General features: G+C 34.6%; 2 protein-coding genes across 11 annotated transcripts in view; both read right to left on the reverse strand.

Annotated features, from left to right (window-relative positions):
* Window positions 1-27225, reverse strand: part of LOC123692876 — a 141146-nt gene that overhangs the window by 93566 nt on the left and 20355 nt on the right. For all 10 annotated transcript variants that reach the window (XM_045637706.1, XM_045637705.1, XM_045637697.1 and 7 more), the window contains exons 2-3: window positions 11942-12866; window positions 11545-11733 (exon numbers count right to left, since the gene is read on the reverse strand). In XM_045637706.1, coding sequence (XP_045493662.1) covers window positions 11545-11733; window positions 11942-12578 — 826 coding nt within the window. In that variant the 5' untranslated portion in view covers window positions 12579-12866. The remainder of the gene's footprint in view (window positions 1-11544; window positions 11734-11941; window positions 12867-27225) is intronic.
* Window positions 16281-18021, reverse strand: LOC123692878. Its single transcript, XM_045637707.1, has one exon. It carries the CDS (start codon window positions 17968-17970, stop codon window positions 16417-16419), a length of 1554 nt encoding a protein of 517 aa, XP_045493663.1. The 5' UTR covers window positions 17971-18021; the 3' UTR covers window positions 16281-16416.

Genomic DNA, 27225 nt, shown 5'->3' on the forward strand with positions numbered 1-27225 from the left:
CCAGAACGGCACGTCTTCATGTGAATGCAGGAATGCTTCATAATCCTGCGAAAGCGCGACGGTGAGACTCCCTAAGTCTCGTCGATCCGATGACGCGACGTAATATGAAAATTGCTGCTCGCGAAATTGTATATTATTCATCGAGAAACAGACGCCGTATTCTGTTTCGATGGCCTTAAAATGTTGGCAACAATTCATCGGTTTATTATCCCATGTGCAGCTAATAAAAAGATCTTTGCACTCAGAACGATAAACAGAAGTTAAGCGTGCGAAGTCAATAGAGCATTCAGTTTTATTTTCGCACGTGGAAATACAGCTCGGGCAATCGCCGCGAAAGAAAACAATATCTTTGACGAGATGCATATTCTTTGCGTTTTCTTTATCCTCGTTTGTCGCTTTCGTTAATAATTTGTCGATAGTTCCAATTTCGCATATTGTAATCGAAGGGAATGTCGTGTTCCAATCTAGATAATCCGTGCGTGTCGTAAACCGTATGGTATCTTCTTGGTACGTCGAAATGTACTTGTATATAGAAGCAACCGCCGCAATCCAAACATGAACATACATTATGAAGTATATGAATCTATACGTGAAATGAACGTCCTTACGAGTAAGATAACTTGGGCCGTGCACTGAGAGATTTCGGCACGTATATTTTAATCGAGGGAAAAGAACTTTAATTTTAGACTTTATCCTCTTCATGACGTCTATTTGATTTGACGTTGAAAGGGAAAATGTGAAAATCACAATGACGGGTTGTAATTATATCTCAGCAATTTAGGGTTATCATTATTCAAATAATGAAGTCCATTAGGACAAATTAAATAATTGCAGATTGACAAAGCATTACATACAGATATAAAGGTTTGATAAGGATACTTTTTACTTTGATTACTACAATATATAAATTGCGATAAAAGAAAAATTCTTTTAGAAACAGTAGTATTTCTTAGATGACTAGTTGAACTTATCATAATATAGCCAATAGACACATTTCGAAGCTTTGTAAATAAAATTAAAAATTTAAACGTAGGTTCCACTGGATTTGTAGAGGGTGTTTTTGTGGTTTGTACATACACATTGTGTTGGAATTTGCGTGCGACTTGGGTTGTGGATTGAAAACCAGCACCTTTGTTCTGTAAATGTTAGTTAAACTTGTAAGCTATATTTCACTTTAATATTCATAGAAATTGGCCTATCAACATGACAAAAACAACAGATTATGTGCCAAAAATGTTGAGTATCTTTATATAAAAACAAGAATTGTAAACGTAATCTAAGTAAACAAGCTTTTGTTTCTCTGTCATAACAAGCTTAACTTTACATAATATTTGTGTTTTAATCCCTAACGTAGACGTTTTATAAATAAACAATAAGGATTTATTACTTAAAATTCAAATAGCTATTGGAAATGCTAATATAAATTACACTAACGAACATTGTTGGAGAACAGTTATGAATTTTAAGTGCACATTTTACGATATTTATTTATTATTTATAGTAATTGTTAAGAAACGTCAAAATTCCTGAGTGCATATTATTTTGTATTATGTAGTCGTAGCATAGATGTGTGGGTTATTTTACTAGAATTTTATAGCATCCTGTTACTCATCAAAGAAAAATAAAATAATGATTTAAATTTAATATAATAACTTCAAATATATTCCCAGTTATTTCCTATCGCCTTATCGGTAATGGATGTTGAATTGATTAATAGAAATCGGTCCGCTTACAATTTTAAATGAATAATTTAAACAGGCGCTAAACCAAAACTTTATGATTAGTTCGGGTTGTTAGAGATTTGAATAATTAAATGACCCAATTTGGTTGCGTTTCCCTTCGGTGTACATGGATAGCCCTCTAGGTATACATCTACGACATTTATTGAAAATGATATCTGGTATTATATTTTGAAATTTAAGTTTTGATCCCTTCCGTTACTTTGAAATTAGATATAGACAACCTCTCGAATACGAAGCGTTGTTATGTATTTAAATTATCAACGAAAACAAGTCCTTATTATAATATAAAACATCGTTCAGGAATTTACAAAAATGATTACACTGTTACAACATTATCTGAATATAAACATGATAACATTTGATTTTCGTAATTTCCGTTTTAAGCATATGTAAAGCGAACAAAATTTAATTATATAAAAAGGGGAGACATCAAACGAGTTATGTGGAATATATTGTATAGTAACTTCTTAACATCCAAGTAATTTGGTCAATTGCACAGCTTCGCCTGAACAACGTTACGTAGGAAGTTTTGAATCAGTGGCTTGTAAATAATTAGTACCTCTGTTAAATGTTGATTCGTTCGGATATAAAGAATATGCTTCGATGGATTATGTCTAAATCGAATAACACCTTTATGCTATTTGGATATATTGAATAGGAACGTATCCGAATTCTCTCTGAATTATTTGTAAAAACGCGTTTTTTATCGTGATTCTTAAATCATAAAGATTATTTGTAAAAAAAGTATCATGGGGTAAGGAATGTTGTGAATTACGCTAAATTAAAGACTTCTTTATGAGAATGAAGGTGAACATTTATGTCCCTGACAGAACTTTTTAATATTTTCAATGGAGAAATAACCCTAGATCTCGCTTATTATCACGCACATCGTTACCACTATACCATATAAAATCCATATAACAAATCCCATATTTGTATCATTATGTGTATTATCTCAGTCCTATAGTTATGTTTAAGACCCGTATAATAGGGGGCGATCCTAATACAATAATCCGGATATAACTCTAAACGTACCAAAGAATTCCACATGAAAACTTCCAATAATATATCATCTACTAGCTGCTTCACCCGGTTCCACTCGCCGCGGAAAAAATGTAATGTATAAAAATATGTTATTCGTTAAAATGCTTTCAATTGGTAATACTTTTTTAAAATTTGATCGCGGTTTTGAGTTCAATCATAAACAGCCTTAGATAAACAGCTAACAGACAAACAATTAAATGTATTCTTTTTATACTAAGTATAAACGTGCATGACCAAGGGACCTAACAAGAGAATCGGTGATGTGTTTTTGATCATTCGTTTATTTTTATCTTTAAAAACTTCGGTTAAAATAGATATTCGGCTTTCTAAAAGTAAGATAACAAAAGTACTCCCTAGCCTGCAGTAATGTAGCAATGTCAATATCAATTTATAAGTTTGCTTGTGTTTTGGGAATAACTCGAATGGAGACCGAACTCGCTCTACAAAATACTAAGAAAGTATATGCTGCAACAAATTTTAAAAAAATTATGTAAGACGTAGATATATGTAATATATCTACGTCTTACATAATAGCACTTACTCTCATTTTGTAATATATTATGAGATAATAATATTATTATATGAATAGGTAAATACCAACCCTTTCAAAAATGCTATTCACTTCGTTATTTGATATCGAATATTAAGTCTTGATTATCACGACATAGATCACAAGACTAAGCATTTATAAAAAAAGTGTGACTAAATTATCGTGACTTTAAAAAAATGGAGACGCTAAAACTTCGTAACGTAATATTCAGTTATTCTTGTACGCGAATAAACCGAAAGCGGATTCGGCTGATTGTTAATAAGGATGACAAACAATATTACTTTTGCAAAGGTAGCATGAGGGAAGTAAACGTTTGTTTTATGGCCTTTGAAGGGAAGCACGTTCTGAGTCATATTTTATGTGCCTTTATCATGAATTTTGTTTCATACATTTCACAATTTTTACTCTCGCTTTGGAAGGGAATGTTTCTTTTTCATTTAATGGTAAATGTAACAAAAATATTGCGGAGAAAATTAAATTTATTAATGTTACTTACATTCTGACCGCAAAAGCAGGATATTAATACTTTCTTGAAATGTACGATGCGAATGATTACCCTCCTTCTTGAATTTATATTTTTTGGTTTTTATGGCATTCAAATGCTTTATAAATATAAATTTATAAAGAATAGAAAAAATTCGATCACGAGGCGGGACTTGAACCCGCATCCTTCGCGCCATTCCGGGGCGGATGCCTAACCAACTCAGCCACTCGTGACCCGCCTGAGCAATCGAATTTATTCTATCCTTTCAGTTTTATGTGTCTTAAGGGACACACCGCGCGCCATCTATTGAGATGATTTAACAACCATTTCAACCAATATGAAGCACTTTTCAGTGAATACAATATTGTAACGATGGAACACGACCTTTCTTGAATTTATATTTTTTGGTTTTTATGGCATTCAAATGCTTTATAAATATAAATTTATAAAGAATAGAAAAAATTCGATCACGAGGCGGGACTTGAACCCGCATCCTTCGCGCCATTCCGGGGCGGATGCCTAACCAACTCAGCCACTCGTGACCCGCCTGAGCAATCGAATTTATTCTATCCTTTCAGTTTTATGTGTCTTAAGGGACACACCGCGCGCCATCTATTGAGATGATTTAACAACCATTTCAACCAATATGAAGCACTTTTCAGTGAATACAATATTGTAACGATGGAACACGACCTTTCTTGAATTTATATTTTTTGGTTTTTATGGCATTCAAATGCTTTATAAATATAAATTTATAAAGAATAGAAAAAATTCGATCACGAGGCGGGACTTGAACCCGCATCCTTCGCGCCATTCCGGGGCGGATGCCTAACCAACTCAGCCACTCGTGACCCGCCTGAGCAATCGAATTTATTCTATCCTTTCAGTTTTATGTGTCTTAAGGGACACACCGCGCGCCATCTATTGAGATGATTTAACAACCATTTCAACCAATATGAAGCACTTTTCAGTGAATACAATATTGTAACGATGGAACACGACCTTTCTTGAATTTATATTTTTTGGTTTTTATGGCATTCAAATGCTTTATAAATATAAATTTATAAAGAATAGAAAAAATTCGATCACGAGGCGGGACTTGAACCCGCATCCTTCGCGCCATTCCGGGGCGGATGCCTAACCAACTCAGCCACTCGTGACCCGCCTGAGCAATCGAATTTATTCTATCCTTTCAGTTTTATGTGTCTTAAGGGACACACCGCGCGCCATCTATTGAGATGATTTAACAACCATTTCAACCAATATGAAGCACTTTTCAGTGAATACAATATTGTAACGATGGAACACGACCTTTCTTGAATTTATATTTTTTGGTTTTTATGGCATTCAAATGCTTTATAAATATAAATTTATAAAGAATAGAAAAAATTCGATCACGAGGCGGGACTTGAACCCGCATCCTTCGCGCCATTCCGGGGCGGATGCCTAACCAACTCAGCCACTCGTGACCCGCCTGAGCAATCGAATTTATTCTATCCTTTCAGTTTTATGTGTCTTAAGGGACACACCGCGCGCCATCTATTGAGATGATTTAACAACCATTTCAACCAATATGAAGCACTTTTCAGTGAATACAATATTGTAACGATGGAACACGACCTTTCTTGAATTTATATTTTTTGGTTTTTATGGCATTCAAATGCTTTATAAATATAAATTTATAAAGAATAGAAAAAATTCGATCACGAGGCGGGACTTGAACCCGCATCCTTCGCGCCATTCCGGGGCGGATGCCTAACCAACTCAGCCACTCGTGACCCGCCTGAGCAATCGAATTTATTCTATCCTTTCAGTTTTATGTGTCTTAAGGGACACACCGCGCGCCATCTATTGAGATGATTTAACAACCATTTCAACCAATATGAAGCACTTTTCAGTGAATACAATATTGTAACGATGGAACACGACCTTTCTTGAATTTATATTTTTTGGTTTTTATGGCATTCAAATGCTTTATAAATATAAATTTATAAAGAATAGAAAAAATTCGATCACGAGGCGGGACTTGAACCCGCATCCTTCGCGCCATTCCGGGGCGGATGCCTAACCAACTCAGCCACTCGTGACCCGCCTGAGCAATCGAATTTATTCTATCCTTTCAGTTTTATGTGTCTTAAGGGACACACCGCGCGCCATCTATTGAGATGATTTAACAACCATTTCAACCAATATGAAGCACTTTTCAGTGAATACAATATTGTAACGATGGAACACGACCTTTCTTGAATTTATATTTTTTGGTTTTTATGGCATTCAAATGCTTTATAAATATAAATTTATAAAGAATAGAAAAAATTCGATCACGAGGCGGGACTTGAACCCGCATCCTTCGCGCCATTCCGGGGCGGATGCCTAACCAACTCAGCCACTCGTGACCCGCCTGAGCAATCGAATTTATTCTATCCTTTCAGTTTTATGTGTCTTAAGGGACACACCGCGCGCCATCTATTGAGATGATTTAACAACCATTTCAACCAATATGAAGCACTTTTCAGTGAATACAATATTGTAACGATGGAACACGACCTTTCTTGAATTTATATTTTTTGGTTTTTATGGCATTCAAATGCTTTATAAATATAAATTTATAAAGAATAGAAAAAATTCGATCACGAGGCGGGACTTGAACCCGCATCCTTCGCGCCATTCCGGGGCGGATGCCTAACCAACTCAGCCACTCGTGACCCGCCTGAGCAATCGAATTTATTCTATCCTTTCAGTTTTATGTGTCTTAAGGGACACACCGCGCGCCATCTATTGAGATGATTTAACAACCATTTCAACCAATATGAAGCACTTTTCAGTGAATACAATATTGTAACGATGGAACACGACCTTTCTTGAATTTATATTTTTTGGTTTTTATGGCATTCAAATGCTTTATAAATATAAATTTATAAAGAATAGAAAAAATTCGATCACGAGGCGGGACTTGAACCCGCATCCTTCGCGCCATTCCGGGGCGGATGCCTAACCAACTCAGCCACTCGTGACCCGCCTGAGCAATCGAATTTATTCTATCCTTTCAGTTTTATGTGTCTTAAGGGACACACCGCGCGCCATCTATTGAGATGATTTAACAACCATTTCAACCAATATGAAGCACTTTTCAGTGAATACAATATTGTAACGATGGAACACGACCTTTCTTGAATTTATATTTTTTGGTTTTTATGGCATTCAAATGCTTTATAAATATAAATTTATAAAGAATAGAAAAAATTCGATCACGAGGCGGGACTTGAACCCGCATCCTTCGCGCCATTCCGGGGCGGATGCCTAACCAACTCAGCCACTCGTGACCCGCCTGAGCAATCGAATTTATTCTATCCTTTCAGTTTTATGTGTCTTAAGGGACACACCGCGCGCCATCTATTGAGATGATTTAACAACCATTTCAACCAATATGAAGCACTTTTCAGTGAATACAATATTGTAACGATGGAACACGACCTTTCTTGAATTTATATTTTTTGGTTTTTATGGCATTCAAATGCTTTATAAATATAAATTTATAAAGAATAGAAAAAATTCGATCACGAGGCGGGACTTGAACCCGCATCCTTCGCGCCATTCCGGGGCGGATGCCTAACCAACTCAGCCACTCGTGACCCGCCTGAGCAATCGAATTTATTCTATCCTTTCAGTTTTATGTGTCTTAAGGGACACACCGCGCGCCATCTATTGAGATGATTTAACAAGTCTGAGTTGGTTTCTGAGTCTGTTATCTGAGTTGGTTAGGCATCCGCCCCGGAATGGCGCGAAGGATGCGGGTTCAAGTCCCGCCTCGTGATCGAATTTTTTCTATTCTTTATAAATTTATATTTATAAAGCATTTGAATGCCATAAAAACCAAAAAATATAAATTCAAGAAAGGTCGTGTTCCATCGTTACAATATTGTATTCACTGAAAAGTGCTTCATATTGGTTGAAATGGTTGTTAAATCATCTCAATAGATGGCGCGCGGTGTGTCCCTTAAGACACATAAAACTGAAAGGATAGAATAAATTCGATTGCTCAGGCGGGTCACGAGTGGCTGAGTTGGTTAGGCATCCGCCCCGGAATGGCGCGAAGGATGCGGGTTCAAGTCCCGCCTCGTGATCGAATTTTTTCTATTCTTTATAAATTTATATTTATAAAGCATTTGAATGCCATAAAAACCAAAAAATATAAATTCAAGAAAGGTCGTGTTCCATCGTTACAATATTGTATTCACTGAAAAGTGCTTCATATTGGTTGAAATGGTTGTTAAATCATCTCAATAGATGGCGCGCGGTGTGTCCCTTAAGACACATAAAACTGAAAGGATAGAATAAATTCGATTGCTCAGGCGGGTCACGAGTGGCTGAGTTGGTTAGGCATCCGCCCCGGAATGGCGCGAAGGATGCGGGTTCAAGTCCCGCCTCGTGATCGAATTTTTTCTATTCTTTATAAATTTATATTTATAAAGCATTTGAATGCCATAAAAACCAAAAAATATAAATTCAAGAAAGGTCGTGTTCCATCGTTACAATATTGTATTCACTGAAAAGTGCTTCATATTGGTTGAAATGGTTGTTAAATCATCTCAATAGATGGCGCGCGGTGTGTCCCTTAAGACACATAAAACTGAAAGGATAGAATAAATTCGATTGCTCAGGCGGGTCACGAGTGGCTGAGTTGGTTAGGCATCCGCCCCGGAATGGCGCGAAGGATGCGGGTTCAAGTCCCGCCTCGTGATCGAATTTTTTCTATTCTTTATAAATTTATATTTATAAAGCATTTGAATGCCATAAAAACCAAAAAATATAAATTCAAGAAAGGTCGTGTTCCATCGTTACAATATTGTATTCACTGAAAAGTGCTTCATATTGGTTGAAATGGTTGTTAAATCATCTCAATAGATGGCGCGCGGTGTGTCCCTTAAGACACATAAAACTGAAAGGATAGAATAAATTCGATTGCTCAGGCGGGTCACGAGTGGCTGAGTTGGTTAGGCATCCGCCCCGGAATGGCGCGAAGGATGCGGGTTCAAGTCCCGCCTCGTGATCGAATTTTTTCTATTCTTTATAAATTTATATTTATAAAGCATTTGAATGCCATAAAAACCAAAAAATATAAATTCAAGAAAGGTCGTGTTCCATCGTTACAATATTGTATTCACTGAAAAGTGCTTCATATTGGTTGAAATGGTTGTTAAATCATCTCAATAGATGGCGCGCGGTGTGTCCCTTAAGACACATAAAACTGAAAGGATAGAATAAATTCGATTGCTCAGGCGGGTCACGAGTGGCTGAGTTGGTTAGGCATCCGCCCCGGAATGGCGCGAAGGATGCGGGTTCAAGTCCCGCCTCGTGATCGAATTTTTTCTATTCTTTATAAATTTATATTTATAAAGCATTTGAATGCCATAAAAACCAAAAAATATAAATTCAAGATAGGTCGTGTTCCATCGTTACAATATTGTATTCACTGAAAAGTGCTTCATATTGGTTGAAATGGTTGTTAAATCATCTCAATAGATGGCGCGCGGTGTGTCCCTTAAGACACATAAAACTGAAAGGATAGAATAAATTCGATTGCTCAGGCGGGTCACGAGTGGCTGAGTTGGTTAGACATCCGCCCCGGAATGGCGCGAAGGATGCGGGTTCAAGTCCCGCCTCGTGATCGAATTTTTTCTATTCTTTATAAATTTATATTTATAAAGCATTTGAATGCCATAAAAACCAAAAAATATAAATTCAAGAAAGGTCGTGTTCCATCGTTACAATATTGTATTCACTGAAAAGTGCTTCATATTGGTTGAAATGGTTGTTAAATCATCTCAATAGATGGCGCGCGGTGTGTCCCTTAAGACACATAAAACTGAAAGGATAGAATAAATTCGATTGCTCAGGCGGGTCACGAGTGGCTGAGTTGGTTAGGCATCCGCCCCGGAATGGCGCGAAGGATGCGGGTTCAAGTCCCGCCTCGTGATCGAATTTTTTCTATTCTTTATAAATTTATATTTATAAAGCATTTGAATGCCATAAAAACCAAAAAATATAAATTCAAGAAAGGTCGTGTTCCATCGTTACAATATTGTATTCACTGAAAAGTGCTTCATATTGGTTGAAATGGTTGTTAAATCATCTCAATAGATGGCGCGCGGTGTGTCCCTTAAGACACATAAAACTGAAAGGATAGAATAAATTCGATTGCTCAGGCGGGTCACGAGTGGCTGAGTTGGTTAGGCATCCGCCCCGGAATGGCGCGAAGGATGCGGGTTCAAGTCCCGCCTCGTGATCGAATTTTTTCTATTCTTTATAAATTTATATTTATAAAGCATTTGAATGCCATAAAAACCAAAAAATATAAATTCAAGAAAGGTCGTGTTCCATCGTTACAATATTGTATTCACTGAAAAGTGCTTCATATTGGTTGAAATGGTTGTTAAATCATCTCAATAGATGGCGCGCGGTGTGTCCCTTAAGACACATAAAACTGAAAGGATAGAATAAATTCGATTGCTCAGGCGGGTCACGAGTGGCTGAGTTGGTTAGGCATCCGCCCCGGAATGGCGCGAAGGATGCGGGTTCAAGTCCCGCCTCGTGATCGAATTTTTTCTATTCTTTATAAATTTATACCCTCCTTCTGTCGCAGTCGGGTAAAAAGGTACAGTCAATTTACATGCTATATAAATAGACATGAAAACCTGTATACGCGGCATTCTCTTGCGGTAACGTAATCCCGTGCAAACCTCGATTGCGGTGGATTCTAAATTGCATTGCTGAAACGAGATTTCGCCAACAAATGGACCAGAATCACAACACGTCATGTTTAATTTTTAAAACATGATATCTAATACGACATCTACATTTTTAACACGCTTTTATTAGCTTCACCTGTATGCTTGTAGGTAACTAACTCCTTTAGACTCAATTATGACCCACTTTAAACGGATATATTTAATTCAAACTTTGTACATTTATCAAGACATTTATCAAAGATTCGTGACACGGATCAGTTGATCTGTGATCGGTTCGGTAAATATTTTTTGACGTGACAACGTCTTATAATTCGATAGAGCCGGCTTCACGCACGAAAAAACATGACTCATGCGGCGTTACCTCGCTTTGAGGCGTTCCATGTAAAGGCTTGAGGTGCAAGCGAGAGCGCGGAACGAGCGACAAAGAAGCACAATCGTTGTCACGTTCAACTATCGTCAGTAAACCGACTTTGCAGACAACCAATTTTTTTAACCAAGGAAATTGTTTGCTTAATATTACTTACCAGCATCGTTTTAACTAGCTATAATTATTTTGTATTGTTTGTGATTTGGCGTGATGGTACCGAACAAATAAATCACTGTCTTTATAATTGCCGAGTTTCTTGCAAAAGACAATTTGAATATTAATGTTTAGCTATTATCAAAAAATTGAGGTTTTATTGGTAGGCTCAATGATTCGGTGTTAGAAATATGTTTTTTTTAAATATTTATAATACATATAATAACTGGGATAGTTCCAATACTTAAACCGCGTATTTTAACCAAGCGCACACGACTGGCATTTTCAAAAAAACCTATAAAAAACTGAATTTGATAATTCTATCCTCATTATTAGAAGAAATATATTTATTACACACAGGATGGTGATTGTTGCCCTGTATTTGAATCGCATTAGATTGCAATCGAAGGAATATGTTTTTAAAATCGTATAAAAAAATTATTTTGAAACTTTACCTGTTTTGACTAATTTAAAAGTGACTTGTTGTTGATTTTTCAATTGCTCGTTGTGTGATGGATGAGTCAGCTCTCGAAGAGCCATTTCTAACGACGGTTGCTGCATCTTGACTGGCTGTGGCGAAGGCGATTCTCTTGACCGGCTGAATTTGCGAAAAAAGCTGACTTTTTTCGGCTTTGCGTTAGTGCCTGTAAGTAAAGGACTATTTTACTATAATTTAATAGGTTAATTAAAACGGTAAGTAAATTTATATATCACGCATATTACAAGAAACACACCCAAAACATATTAAGCTTCTTGTTATAGTTTGCAAAGGACCATGCACGATGAATTCAAACACTCGTGATCGATTAGTCGATGAAGGTTGCAATCAAACCCAAACTCTTGTTCATAAACCTTCGAATGACGATCGTTGAGTTGGTGGCGTCGATTGTGGGCTGTGCGCTGGTGAGCAGTTAGCCGTTGGTTCTGATTGTGGTCGAGGAGGGAGCAAACTAAGTGAGGAGGTGGAGGGAGAAGGAAAGTGGGGAGCCGATACATCAGACCGCCGGTCGGGCTCTGGAGTCGTAACTCGTATATTGGCACAAAACTCTGGGGTACTCGCGACTTCGAACAATGCATCAAAGTCTCGATCGAAAATGTTCTTTCGGGAGAATGCTGGAGTCGGTAGCGGAGCGGGTAGTTCGAATTCGTCAGGTGCAGGCGTCCTAACAATTTTTCCGAATTCGGTGTCCTCATGGCGGCCCAGTTTCTTGAAGAGTTTCGCCTTGGTGCGCTCGCGCGGCTTTGCCGGCCGCTCGATGGACGGCGTCGGCGAGGCCGGCGCGCGTTGTGCTGGCTCCGGGGGCGCCGTTTTGGGGACGGACACTGCACGGGGTGGGGCGGGGGACGGGGCTGGGGTCTGCGCTCTACTCGGCACGAGCGGCGGCGGTCCAAAAATTAAGTCTAAAGTTGGCCGCTGCCTAGGCCGGGGCAGCGAATGCGAGCTGTAAGTCAGGGAAACTACTTCGTCTGCAGGATATATTACGTACATCCCTGGCGAGACCGCATCGCGCCGGCCCCTCGCGCCCTCCGAAGAGGTTCACGCGCGCTTCAATCTTTCACTACTATTTAGTGTGTTTATACTTGTCTTTACTCGAAACAATAACAACTTACTTTAATCCGAGGTTAGTAATATTTGGAATGTTTCTTTGTGTAAGTTTGACTTTTTCGAGACGTGGAGGGATTAAGGAATGTTTTATAAGGGAAACTTTGAGCCATGTGCAGGAGGTAGGATAGATTTCTTCAAACATCCGCTTCCAATCTTTAACACATCTTGAACCTGTTTAGAACCAAGGAAATAAAATAAAATAATATTTGAAATAAAAATAAAATAAATTAAAAATATAACTTATATCAACAAAAACATTAGGTACAAAAATAACGGTCAATTGAAACACAACTCTGACTCGATATTCAGTAAATAAAAGAGAATTGACATTGTAGACATCAAAGAAGACACGCAAAGGTCTCTTAATATTAAAATGTAACAAAGAGAGCCGTATTACCCATGTTCCGAACAAATAACACATTTGTACCGCTGACATTTAAAATTACCTGTGCAAAACATTTTTGTGTGGACCCTTTTAGCAGAAATTGGAAACTTGTATTATACTCAAAACAATGAGCATTCGAAATACGTGCTGAAATGATTGCATTGAATACAATTTAATACGTTATTCGATTTTTATAATTAAATATTATTTTGTTGTAAGTAGCTAGAATTTTTAGTTGTTGAAATTTATTTTTTGGTTTAATTCCGAATTAAACCAAAAAATTCTCCGGAATTAATAATTCGCATTTTATAAACAAACTTAGTAGTTTACCTGCGATTTATAAGATTATGAAAAAATAACTAGTGTATTGTGGTCCTAACATAATTCCTTTTGATCCAGAATAACGCAAGAGTTAAAGCTAAAAACTCCCATAAGGGCAAATTCTAAAAGGAAATCTTTTTCTTCCAAACTAATACTAATGTTTTATTACTACATAGATACTCACTAAAGACAATACAGACCATTGAATATTGGAAATTGGACGAAATGAAATATTATAATTTTATTAAGACAATTTAAGTGTTAATTGGTATTGAGATAGGTACGTGATTGAATAATATTCACTCATCAAATGCGTTATTTTGATAAGCTCATTGAAAATGTATAAATAACACTATAATTTTATGAAATAGCTTATTACCGAGGTAATTAAACATAGAGGGAGCGAAATGAAAGTCATTCATTCAGTAATTAATGTTTCATAGTTGTTGATAGAGCTGTATTGTAATGTGGTCGTCGGTTGTGACGTCTTTGACCTGTATAATATTATGTTTTAGTGAGGCAACCTGGGAGAGACATAAGCAGGTCAAGTGACACCACAATGCCGGTGGATCCTTGAGATTTTAAAGTATCACTCAAAATTTACGACGTCGATGCCGTGATACTCTAGAAGATTTATTTGTCTCTCACTTGAATTACCTTTTAATTAATACCGCTTTGATATCCACAGCTCTTCATCGAGCCTTTTGTCAGCGATGTTAAAAAGATACGATGTTGTGCAAATTGTATTAAACATGGCAGTTTGCTTAGGTTGTAATTAAAATTAACGAACGTTCCATGTCGAACTTGTTTACAGAGAAACATCATAACATTGGAACGGAAAATCTGTGCAAATGTTTAAAAGAAATAAGATGTACGTATTAACATAAAGAGGCTCGTATCGGAGAAATGAAATATTTCGCAGACTGAGGCGCTGTGAAGTGCGTCTTAATTGACTCCTCGGCTTTAAGGCGCGGCGAAGAAAATATATCTCTTCGTAATGTTACTGTAAATACTTTTGAGGACACCTTAAGATGCGGCCATATTATTCGGAGACATTTATAAAAGAGTATATGTCATTAAAACTCTTTTATAAAATACTAGCTTACCGCCCGCGGCTTCGCCCGCTTTCTCTAAAACGACTTGAAATTTAAACTATCCTATCTCTCAAGTTGGATCGAACTGCGCATGGTGTGCGAATTTTATTATAATCGGTTAAGTGGTTTAGGAGTCCATTGAAGACAAACATTGTGACACGAGATTTATATATATTAAGAAGATATTTCGCTTAGAAAGATAAACGCCTGAGTAAAAGAGCTTTTCTTTATAAATGAATGGAAAACCTTTATTTTTATGTACAGTCACGTCGAATATATTTATACTGAGACAGAATCGCAAATATAGACTCAATCTAGCCTAGTTATTAATATAACGTCAATCAAAATCAAGGATTAAACGTTTTAAGCTGATCGCGTTGGAACGTTAAGCCGTAGAGCGAGTAAAAAGTGTTATCTATCAGCTTACGCAACGTTTGTTTTTTATAAATATAATTTATATTAAATAATAATAATAATTAAGAGGAAAACATAACATTATTATTTAGAAAACAAAACATTATTAACAAGACGAGACATTATTTACAAAACAAATACGTTGCACATTGAATAAGTTTTTAATTGCCATAGGCTTGTTCAATTAAGCTTGTTTATTTAGTCTCTAACTGGGTATTGTTTATTTTATGGTGGGCGTTATATTTGCTCATTAAATGGTATAAATAAACCATTTTGATTTCACTAGCATTCATACTAACTAGTTACCTGTGAAAATATTCTCATACATCATTCTAAATTAATCTATACTAATAATATTATAAAGCTGAAGAGTTTGTTTGTTTTTTTGAACGCGCTAATCTCAGGAACTACTGGTCTGATTTGAAAAATTCTTTCGGTGTTGGATAGCCCATTTATCGAGGAAGGCTATAATAGGCTATATATTATCACGCTAACCGCGGAGCGCAGATAGTATGATATGTAACAAAAAAAAAATCCGTAAATATTAATGCTCACTTTTTTTTCAGTTATTGCAAAGGTTATTGCCTAAATTACGGTTGTTTTTAACCGACTTCAAAAAAAAGGAGGAGGTTATCAATTCGGCCGGTATATTTTTTTTTTTTTTTTATGTATGTACACCGATTACTCCGAGGTTTCTGAACCGATTTACGTGATTCTTTTTTTGTTCGATGCGGGATGGTGTCGAATTGGTCCCATAAAAATTTTATTCGGCTAGGCCTAGTAGTTTTTATTTTATGAGCATTTTTGTCTGTACTCGATGACTTAATTTCAATGTAGCAAGTAACTTTGATTCACTTCCCGATAACCGATTGAGCTGAAATTTTGTATACGAATGTAAATTGGATAGCGATGAAACATTATCATGACATGGAGCTGATCTGATGATGGAATCGGAAGGTGGCCATAGGAACTCAGTAATATATTGACTCAACTTTATCGAGTTTGGGCTCGTTTGATTCGTGTTGAAAAATACACTAAAAAGTATTAAATAAAAATAACTGCGTTAAAAACAACCGACTTCAAAAACGGAAAAGTAAGAAATAAAAAAGATTTGATATTATTAATTACTACATATTATTTTTATGTGCTATTTATTAAATAGGTTTGAAGTCGGTGCCAAACACTAAGCACTTAGTATTAAGCCCATGCACCGACATCAAACCTTTTTAGTAAATAGCACATAAAAATAATATGTAGTAATTAATAATATCAAATCTTTTTTATTTCTTACTTTTCCGTTTTTGAAGTCGGTTGTTTTTAACGCAGTTATTTTTATAATACACAACTGTCGAATGTTTAGAAATTAAAGACTTTTTAACGGATTTTAAACGCGATTTAATCATTATATTATTTTCCCGACGTTTCGAACACTTTACAGCGAGCGTGGTCACGGGGAGACTGAGATGTTGTACGTCTTGACGGTCATTCACAAATTGTTATTTGTAAACTACCTCCACCTATTCCTCCGTAGTTGGTATGTGGAGTATTTTTCCGGATGTTGGCAGTATTGGCTGATCGTGTCTTCTAGTCTTTTGGTATGTTTGACATGGGATTTTAAATTCTTAATAACAGGATCCCAGGTGTTAGAGAGTTTCAAACCATCTTCTCTATTGAAATTTGGATGTTTTTTAATTTCAATAGCCTCGCGCACAAGTCTTGGAAAAAATTTATTTTCTCTGGCAAGGATTTGTGGTTGGTCAAATCTTATGAAGTGGTTGTTGTCCAGTGTGTGTTCACATACCGCAGACTTCTTGTGACGCCGATGCTTGATATCCGCAATGTGCTCCTTCAGTCGGTTAGCAATGCTTCTTTTTGTTTGGCCGATGTATGAGAGACCACAATCACAGTCTAACTTGTACACGCCTGCTTCTTGTAGAGGAATATTACTTTTAATTGGTCTCAAGAATTGGTTTATCTTCTTGTGCGGCTTATATATAGTTTTAATTGAAGCTCGTCTTAGGATTCTTCCAATTCTGTCAGTAACTCCCTTCACATATGGTAGGTAGGCCGGTTGTCTTTCAACTGTGTGTGGCTTCGTTCGACTCCTGTGATGCTGTGGAGGCGCCTGCAGCTTGTTGTTACGTAGTACCCGCTTGACATGCTGCAGTTCCCCGCTGAGGTGGGCAGCATCACAGAGGTGGCGGGCTCTCTGAAACAAAGATTTACCGACAGAAGCTAGTTGGCAAGGGTGGTGGTGAGATTCACCATTGAGGTACCTATCAGTATGAGTGGCTTTCCTATACACTGTATGGTTGAGCATGCCATCCCGTCCCCTCATTATTAAAATGTCAAGAAAGGCTAGACGGTTGTTAGTTTCTAACTCCATAGTAAATTGGATGTTTTTATGTATGGAGTTAAGATGTTCTAAGAATGCAGGTATATGTTCAGTAGGGAGTATTGTGAAGGTGTCATCTACATAGCGTTTATACAGTCTCGGTTTGACTGGTGCTGTGGCCAAGGCTCTCTCCTCGAAGTCTTCCATAAAAATATCAGCGACAACGGGTGATACTGGAGAGCCCATGGCCACCCCATCAACCTGCATGTAAAATTCACCATTCCACAATAAATAGCCAGATGTTAGGCAATGTTCTAAGATCTCTGCATATTCTAATGGCATATTGTGTTCATCTAACCTTCTCTTAACAATATTGATGCAATCAGTCACCGGGAGATTAGTAAAAAGAGACTGCACATCAAAGCTAACCATGGTTTCATTGTTTTCGATATTTAGGTCTTTTAATATCTCAACAAAATGGTATGAGTCCTTAACATAAGCACTGGTGTTACCTCTGAGGGGAGCGAGCACCCTAGACATGTGTTGTGATAGTTTTTGAGTGGGTGTATCAATTTGACTCACAATAGGTCTTAATGGAGTATTAGTTTTGTGTATTTTAGGTAAGCCATACATCTTAGGGGGTTTCACGCAAGATGGAATAAGATACTTAGTGTCAAGATTTAATGTCGTTTTGTGTTTATTTATAAGGTCAGTTGTTTGTTTCATTACCTTGTTTGTTGGGTCCTTGTCGACTTTTTTGTAGGTGTTTTCGTCCGACAGTATATCCGTTAAAAAGTCTTTAATTTCTAAATGTATAATACTCGCGTAAAATCAAACCCTAGAAAATACTATGTCGAATGTTTATTACTTGTAAACTGAGCTGCATCTAATTAGCCATGCCATTTCAGTGCAATAACCGCCCAACCTCATTAAAATGGTTTGCATTCGTTGTAATTGTGTATAATTGATATCAATTTAATTCCACTCTCAGTTTCCTCGTTATTTTCATACAAATTTATTCATACACTTGCTTCATATAACTTCCGAGTGTATCAGTATTTTATGAAATAAAATATCGGTAAAATGCGTGCCATATCACACAAAGTAAAGTGAGAGTTGAGATTCATGACGTTGATAAAAATCGGTACTTCACAGAACCTATAGGTACGTTTTACTTCCATGGTAAAAATATTGGAGGACAATTTTAAGAATAATTTTCATTATTATCTTGAAAATTTTCTTAATAACTCGTGCATAATTTTATACGTCACAACACAGTTTAAATCCAATTTCATAACTACAAAGTTATGTAAACTTAAGGCAATGTGCGTATGAAGTTATAATTTTAGATGAGTTTTGCTCATATTCTTGCATCTCCTGAGTTTTAAATTATGTTATCAGCTTATATAAGATTTTAACGTTCAAAGTTATAAAAATTATGCAAATAAATTAATTAATAAAATCTTTTTTTGATGTTCTAATTTATATGGACATCGTATCGCAAAATAATAGTTTAACAGCAACATTTATGTTTCCTCCCGTCACAACAGAAGAGTTTAAGAATATTTATCATTATTTTGTCTAAGAGCCAAGTGCCTGAAAATTCGGCCTACATTGAACTGACTATAAAAATTATGAAAGTAGATATGAAATTTTATAAATGGCTCTAATATTAATATATGTTAAAAACTAAGAAAACACGCCATGAAATTATTGTATTTTCACCGATCCTTCAGAAGTGTACGAAATTAAATCTGTCCGTTTGAAGTGGGTCAAAATCGATCCTCAAAGAGTCGGTTTCATATAAAATACAAACAGGTGAAGCTAATAATAATAAAAAAATGTTAAAAATAAAAAAAGTTACTCGTCATCATTTCTAACTCTCAACGCCGGAACCATTGCATGACACTGAACGAAAACACAGTTTATCGATTTAGGTCAAACGACATGAAATTCGCGTGTTAGTCACATAGGAGCAGGAAAATATTATTAACATACGATTCCATATTGTTGTACTAGCTGCGCCCCGCGGTTTCACCCGCGTGGATCCACTCCTGTTGGTCTTAGCGTGATGATGTTATAGTCTATAGCCCTCCTCGATGAATGGGCTATCTAACACCGAAATAATTTTTCAAATTGGACCAGTAGTTCCTGAGAATAGCGCGTTCAAACAAACAAACTCTTTAGCTTTATAATATTAGTATATATCACGTTCAATGCAAGCGACAGTGCATTAGACAAAGGAATGCAGACATCTCCGTCCAGGAAATGCTTTGCGGGCATACGGACTGAACTATTACAATTTCTCTTAGTATATAATATAATATAACCTCCAGTGATATGACAAATATTTGTAGGAATTCGGCTTATGCATAGTTTGTAAAAATATGCGATACGCGAAATTTCTTTGAAAACATAGCATCCATCATGGAGAAACTGGGTATAACTAAAGAACTGGGTAGAACTTTAGACAACAAAATAATTTATAAATAAATTTATAGAATGTATTGAAGAATTTAGGTAAGTATTTTTTTATGCAGAGAAAGACAAGAATTATTAAAAAAAGAGTGTGTGCCACGCACACGTGTCAGAAGTGAACCTTCTTTGGCAGGATTAAAAGACCAAAATCGTCGCCTTACTCCATAACGTAACGTTATTGCGATAACCAACCTTGAAATTACTTAGGTACTTTTTTAAACAAACCAAAAGCCATATTTTTATGCACCTAGGTTTCCGATTTGGTATATAAGTAGTACGTTTATTTCGTTTTATAATTTCTGATGTTTCCATTAATTCAAATTGTAAAATTTCATTTTTTAGTCTTTGTATTTTAGCTGCTACTATTTTCAGTTGAATATTCAATTACACATTCGCAGATTTGCTTTATCTGTTTTGCTTTTTTGATATACTTTGTCTAAATTCAACGCTGATTTTTATAATGTATGAAATGATAAATATTACGGTGTCGTAGATTATGCTAAAGATAGTGTGAAGATCTTGAGATCATAGATAAGAACAGATTATTCTACTTGTGATTTTAAAATGTTTGAAAAATCTGTAAATTTATTAATTTGAATTAAGCAGGGGAATTATGAAGAGCAAATCTAAATCAAATACTGCTTGCAAATCTAAAACAAATTTGTTTAATGTGTAATGTAAAAATAATGTAAAAATGACACAAAATATTTACACTACACGTAAAGCAGTTACTTTCTTTTGTATTCTAAAATCTGTCAAAATTTAGAATGCTTTTAACAGAATGCAATAACGATGCGTATTCAAACTATATATTGAACTTGTTCAATAGATAGATAGACATGCTGGCAGCCTGTCAAAAATAACCACCTCGGTATTGGAAATCAGAAATATCGTTATCGGTTGTAGCTTTATGCAATTAATTCTCGTGTGCTTCTCCTACCATAAATAGTTTATTTAAAAAAAGTTTGATTGCTCGGGTATGAAATCAAATTCAAATTATCTTTATTTGCGGAATGCAGTTATGAAGATGTAACGTACAAGTTAAACGGATTCTTAGACATTCTGTTCGTAGTTAAGCGTGCAAATATAATATTTTGAATTTTAAAGTCTCTCTTTAATATTAATTTAAAGCATTTAAATATTTATATACCTTTTTGTCAGCTTACATCATAAACATGTATTCTGGTAAGTCAGGCTAAAATATTCCATACTATCTTCAAATAATATTTTTCGCTTACTTCACTTGTTTGCCCTGCCACGTTTCTAATGTTTTGTTCGCAAATATACTTCAGTAATAAGATTACTGCGAACAATAGCAAGTCGAGTGTGAGCTCGCTCGCATACAACGTTCCCTCATTATGTTAAAATTTTAGATCGTAATATCAAATCTACGTGGTAATTGCAACTTGTTACCTCCATTCTGCCTGCTAATTTCACTGGGAATTCCACGTATTACATTTTCATGCATTAAATTTAGAAATACCACTGTAATTAGACAAAATCAACGTTGTGCATTCACAATATTCGTTTCTCGGTACATAAACGTAAATGAAAACAATATCATAAAGCTGAAGAGTTTGTTTGTTTGTTTGAACACGCTATTCTCGGTCAAATACTGGTCCGATTTGAAAAAATCTTTCAGTGTGAAGTTTATAGGCTATATATTATCTACGCTACGCTACGACCTACAGGGGTGGAGCTACGGGGGTGGAACTAGTTAAGGATATAACGTTAATATGTACTTCGTGAATCTTTGTTTCCTTGCATTAACACGTCGTTTAGGTTAAGTAATTAAGTATGTAATATACGTATACATATTTTGTATCAAGTATTCGTATCAGGCATTTGTATCAAGTAATTACATCCACAAGCAAACTTGATACGCGTCGATGCTACGCGACGGAGATCTGGTACGCGAAAATTATGTGGACCTACCTTAACATTCATGTGTACACTTTCGGTATGTTATTGAAATTGTTCATAAGTCTATACTTAGTGTACTTTTATTTGCTAACAAAATCTTAAACACGTGAAACGGTTAAAACTATACTTGAAAATTTTAACTAGCGCTAAAATTTCTAACGAACGAATGCACAACGCCATTAAATTTGATTTTAAACCTACTCTTAAAAATTAAAAAGTTAAATTTCTAACATCCAATTTCAGGTGCTTCAAAGTGAAACTTATAAATTGCAACTCCTGTTGAAAACTAAACTCCTATTTAGTTACCAGGTTATCTTATATTTTCTTAAAACAATACTAATTATAAATTTCCATTATCAAACGAAAATATTTTCATGATTTTTGATAGATAAATTTGCGATAAATATAAATTCATATCGGAAAAACTCATTGGATTTGAATTTAAAGTTCATCAACCAATTGAAGTTAGTCTATGCATATCAATGTGGGCTCGATGTTTACTTTCAGTATACATTTTTGGATCAAAAGCGTTTATAACCGACTTCAAAAAAGATGTTCTCAATTTGGTATATATTCTCGTTTCACAGTTGCTTTAGAACAGTTAAAAAGAGACAAAATGTTAGGCGAAACAGTGGCCATGTTCATTCCAGGAAAAAATAGCTTCGACTACAAAAATAATGTTCTTTACATTTCGTTCCTGGTGATGTGTGGATATCACGCAACATATGGCAGATATTTTACCAACCAATTTGTATGAAAATGTTATTCAATGAGGTGATATGTAATAATATAACATTTTTGTAACAAAAGTATTGATTTTGAAATGATTAATAATTTTAAGTATATAATCCATTTAGGAAGATATTTCGAATTGAACTTAATAATATTGGTCATAAAATAACATAAAAAAGTGTTCATAGTTAACTAACTAACTAGTAACTTCGACGATTTAATTAATTATTATTTCATAGCATTGGTTTGTATTATATTTCTCTAAATAATTATTTTTACACCTATTATATTTTACCGTTGATGGAATTTGCATAAGCAAATATACCCAAATATCAAAATAGTTAAAAAATTTAAAGTTCTACCAGTGAAATAACTGATAGTGTAATTACTGGTATAAAAGATATTTATTGATTTCCTGGTTGATTTTCTTTTAATAAAACATACAACAACCCTATTAAATTGGTTCAGCACGCAGTTGCATCGTTAAGACAAACAAGACAATAAACTTTAACTCCTTATATTAACCAGGTCTACTTGACTGTATAAAATTAGGAGCTTGCACAATATGAAACGAGAGAAAAGCAATTACATGAGAAAAGCTCTCAGATGTCTGCAATGGATTACGTTGGAATGTGCTTCACTATTTATTAATACTGTACTAGGCAATATTGTAGGGAGTTGATCCTTGCTTTGATATACAGTAGGTATATACAGGGAACCTCTGCTTGGATATCTTGTTTCTTAACTTCCTTTGAAAATGGTTGTTCAAAATGTGTGTTAATCTCGAGAGAGAATAGAGCAAATCGAAGTGAGCGAATATCTTAATTCGGAATACACTATACTAATTAGAAGTCTACTAACAAGTCTACTAACAAGTATACTAATACACTATTTAGAAGTCGGATTAAAAGCTGAGTATGTTTATCCAAATAACAAATAGCGTGATTATCAAAACAGTCATCGTGTTAACTTTCTTAATAGAAAATGTATGCATTACTGAAATTGTCGACACACGACAGAAAGTTTATTACGAAAATCACAAAAAAGGTGTTGAAGCTGTTGCCTTGAAAGTCTTTTAACTGTAAAGGGAAGAAAAAAAAAACCATCGTGTGGATATCACCTCATGTTGTAACCAACAATTACTCTCTTGTAAAGCTTCAAACGATTTTTCATTCGGCGCAGAAAGTCTTCGGGTAACCACTTAAGATCTTAATTTTACTCCGCTGTGAGAAACGTATTAGTTCGTATATTTTTAGACTTCAATATTTTTGTCAGAGCATAATATTGGAAATTATATTTATTAAGATATGATTTGCGAGACTAGTTAAGTATTTGTAACGTCGAATGTAATTTATGTGAATTCTATAACTTTAATTATTCAGACTACTTATCACAATATTATTCAAACTTTTCTTTCTTTAATTTATTAAACATCTACCATACGATATTTCAATAATATTTACTCGGTCCTGTTTTTTTTTCTCATAACATGTTCTCATGTTACGCATGGGCTATAAACGTCCTTTACAATAAAACATGACCCTTGAAAAATAATGTCAGTCGTTAAAATAAATAATAGTTTAGCACCGCGACCGCTCTTACTAATAAATAGGTACAAAAAATGTCTCGATTTCCTGTATAATTTTGTTATTTTCCGCACGATTGAGCTATCGAGAGTGGCTACTTTATGTGCTTAAAATAACATTACTCGTGAAATGGGTTTTTGAAACGTTATCGATAGCTTTTTAACCGACTTCAAAAAAAAGGAGGAGGTTATCAATTCGGCCGGTATATTTTTTTTTTATGTATGTACACCGATTACTCCGAGGTTTCTGAACCGATTTACGTGATTCTTTTTTTGTTCGATGCGGGATGGTGTCGAATTGGTCCCATAAAAATTTTATTCGGATAGGCCCAGTAGTTTTTATTTTATGAGCATTTTTGTCTGTAGGTATTTGTAAATTTTGCAAGTGCAAGTTTGAAGTCGGTTGTTTTTAACGCAGTTATCACTTGTGTTTCATGTGTTTTCCTGTTATTGAATAAATTTTAGATTTACGGATGATACAAAAGAGAGGATAAATAATAAAGCAAAGTAGGAAGTAGTATATATTTTAGTGATCTGAATTTTTTTATTCAGTCAACAGTTAGGCTTTTATAAAATCATAAGTGCAATATACAAATACACAATTGTAAAAAAGACAATTTATTATCTTTATATACATATTTGCAATTCCATTGTAGGAAGCTTAATTTCAATACACAAAGCAATCATAAAGAACATGCGAATCTTTTAAAATATTTCTGTTCTATCATATTATGTACATACCAATTTACACAAAACTTTTTAAATCTATTAATAACCGATACTTATAGATTATTTTTGAAAGGCTCGTACCAAGCGAATTGAAACATTTTAATTATATTGTATTGAAACTTTTTCCATTTCACCATAATTCGTTTCTTACGAAAAACCAATGTCCCCAAGAAAATAACTTTTAATTGTATTCGATATTCCGCAATGTCACGAATTTTGAAGGCTTCGCAGACTCCATTCACAACCCGAAACTTTTGAGTTTCCTAATAGCTAACGACTGGTTACAAAATGTATTTCGTGAAATCTATTTAAGTATAAAATACTAGCTTTCCGCCTGCGGCTTCGCCCGCGTTTTCAAAGAAAAACCCGCATAGTTCCCGTTCCCGTAGGATTTCCTACATAAAACCTAGGCTATATTGCTCAGTGAATATGCAGCTTTCTAATGGTGAAATAATTTTTTGAAATCGGTCCAGTAGTTTATGCGTGAAAACCTCCTTCCTCTTTATAATTATTAGTATAGATTTATGTTATTTTTATGTTAATATTGTAAGCTATTAGGAATAGATATTTATTTCCTTATACTTTTATTATGAATAAAGGTATCTAATATCTATGTATCTTAGTTCATCTAATCAAGTCTTGTGGAGTAGAAATGAAATTAAAAAAAAAAATAAAACACCGATAAAGAAATAAAAAAATATATTGTAAATAATTAATATTGTAAATAATAATTAATATTGTAAATAATTTTAACGCTAAATTGCTTACAACTTTGTTTTATCTTGAGACAACAATAATGTGATAATTGATAATGCGATTAAAGTTTCAGACGGCTTATTAAAATAATATCAAAGAACATTAACTGAACCAATATAATATTTCGTACAAATTGTTAGACTATTAAAATCTTTGATAAAGTTTGACAAAGTTTTGATTTCTTATCGACATCAAATAACAAGTAACATTTAATGAAACTTTTATATATATTTTTTTTGTCATATTTTTGACGAAACTCTATTAAAATAACAGTTACATTAAAATCAGTCATTTTTATACACCATTCTAAATACAAGAAAACACACGATTTAAATTTATAAGATTCCCGGTCTCTGTTGCATGGCAACAGAATTTATTATAATGAAAGGAAGAAAAGTACTGCAAATAAGGGCAGACTGACAACGACATATTTCTTACTTAATAGGGACGTTATTCAAGTGGCGAATGGATTTAAAACGTATCTTGGATGCAAATAGGAATTCATATCATAATAACCATACATATTACATAATACATCAAAAGAAACTACATAATATGATATAGGTTAACTTGTAGGTAATTCCGATTTATTATATTTTAATAATTTATGAAAACATAAAAGTAATTGGAAAAAAAACTGTAATATATTACTTCATTTGATGAGTAAAATACCTTATTTTTAATTATGTTTATGTATAACTTGATAAATGTTTTGGTTACGTTAAGTATGTAATCACAACAAGGTTTATGTCTATTTAAAAAAGAAGCCCACTAGATTGTAGTTTACCAAGCCTGGCTCATTTATAACACAGTGTAAAATACTTAGCTCTTATAGAATACGCTGTCATCAAGAGAAAATTATGTTTACGGTCAAGAAAATTTAAAGGCCGCTTAAGATGTTAAGCAAAGTATTAAAGTTCATCCACTTAAATTGTTCCCTACATAATGGAAAATGCAGCGTCGGCGTCAAGGCTTTTTCGTATAAAATTAACCTAGATACAGTCTGGACGCAGTCTGAGTATCTATTGTCATTAACTAGTCGGTGCAAGTATAATACGTTTCAGAGGATATTGTTAAGAGATCAACTTCACTTTGTATTGTTAGGAAATCTCGTAAAGAAAGCTTTTACGCTAATAACGATGCCTTATTTGTATATTGAGGTTTTACATCAAAGAAAAGCTACCTACCGCATATGCTGCACCGACGTAACTGACTTGTTATTTGCTTTTTAAATTATAATGTATAACTAATATTGTCTTTCCCCTTCTACGTTACTTCATGTTATTAACTATATTATCGAACAATGAATAATTATTCCAGTTGAATATAAATTTTTGCTGTGCTTATAGTTTCTGCAATCAATTTGCATAAATTATCATAATTAATTATCAAACTACTCGACGTTGATTGAATTGGCATCGGGCGCGTTTAAAATTTTTATCAATAAATTACGAGTAATGGATTTCTGTAATAGGCAATGTAAATATTAATTATGAGCATTGTACATTTGGATGATCTAAAGTGCACAATTTATTCCGAACAAATTTTATAAAATTTTATTCGTCTGTATTTCGTTTTTAGTTACTAAAATGGTAATGGTATTATGCACTACAATCTATGTTTACATCGGTTGATGTTTGATTTACGTTCCTGATACGTTAGTATTACATGTCGTCAAAGAACCACACTTTAATCATAATATATAAATGAGTATGATAGCCGATATTTCAATGAAGACCTATTATTTGGAACAATATTCAAGTCTGTGAACTGTATTT

Source organism: Colias croceus, chromosome 6 (genome assembly GCF_905220415.1).
Source record: "Colias croceus chromosome 6, ilColCroc2.1".
Lineage (NCBI taxonomy): Eukaryota > Metazoa > Arthropoda > Insecta > Lepidoptera > Pieridae > Colias > Colias croceus.

Coding starts and splice junctions, on each gene's coding strand:
- LOC123692878 (XM_045637707.1), bottom strand. CDS start 17,970: ATGAAACAAACAACTGACCTTATAAATAAACACAAAACGACATTAAAT.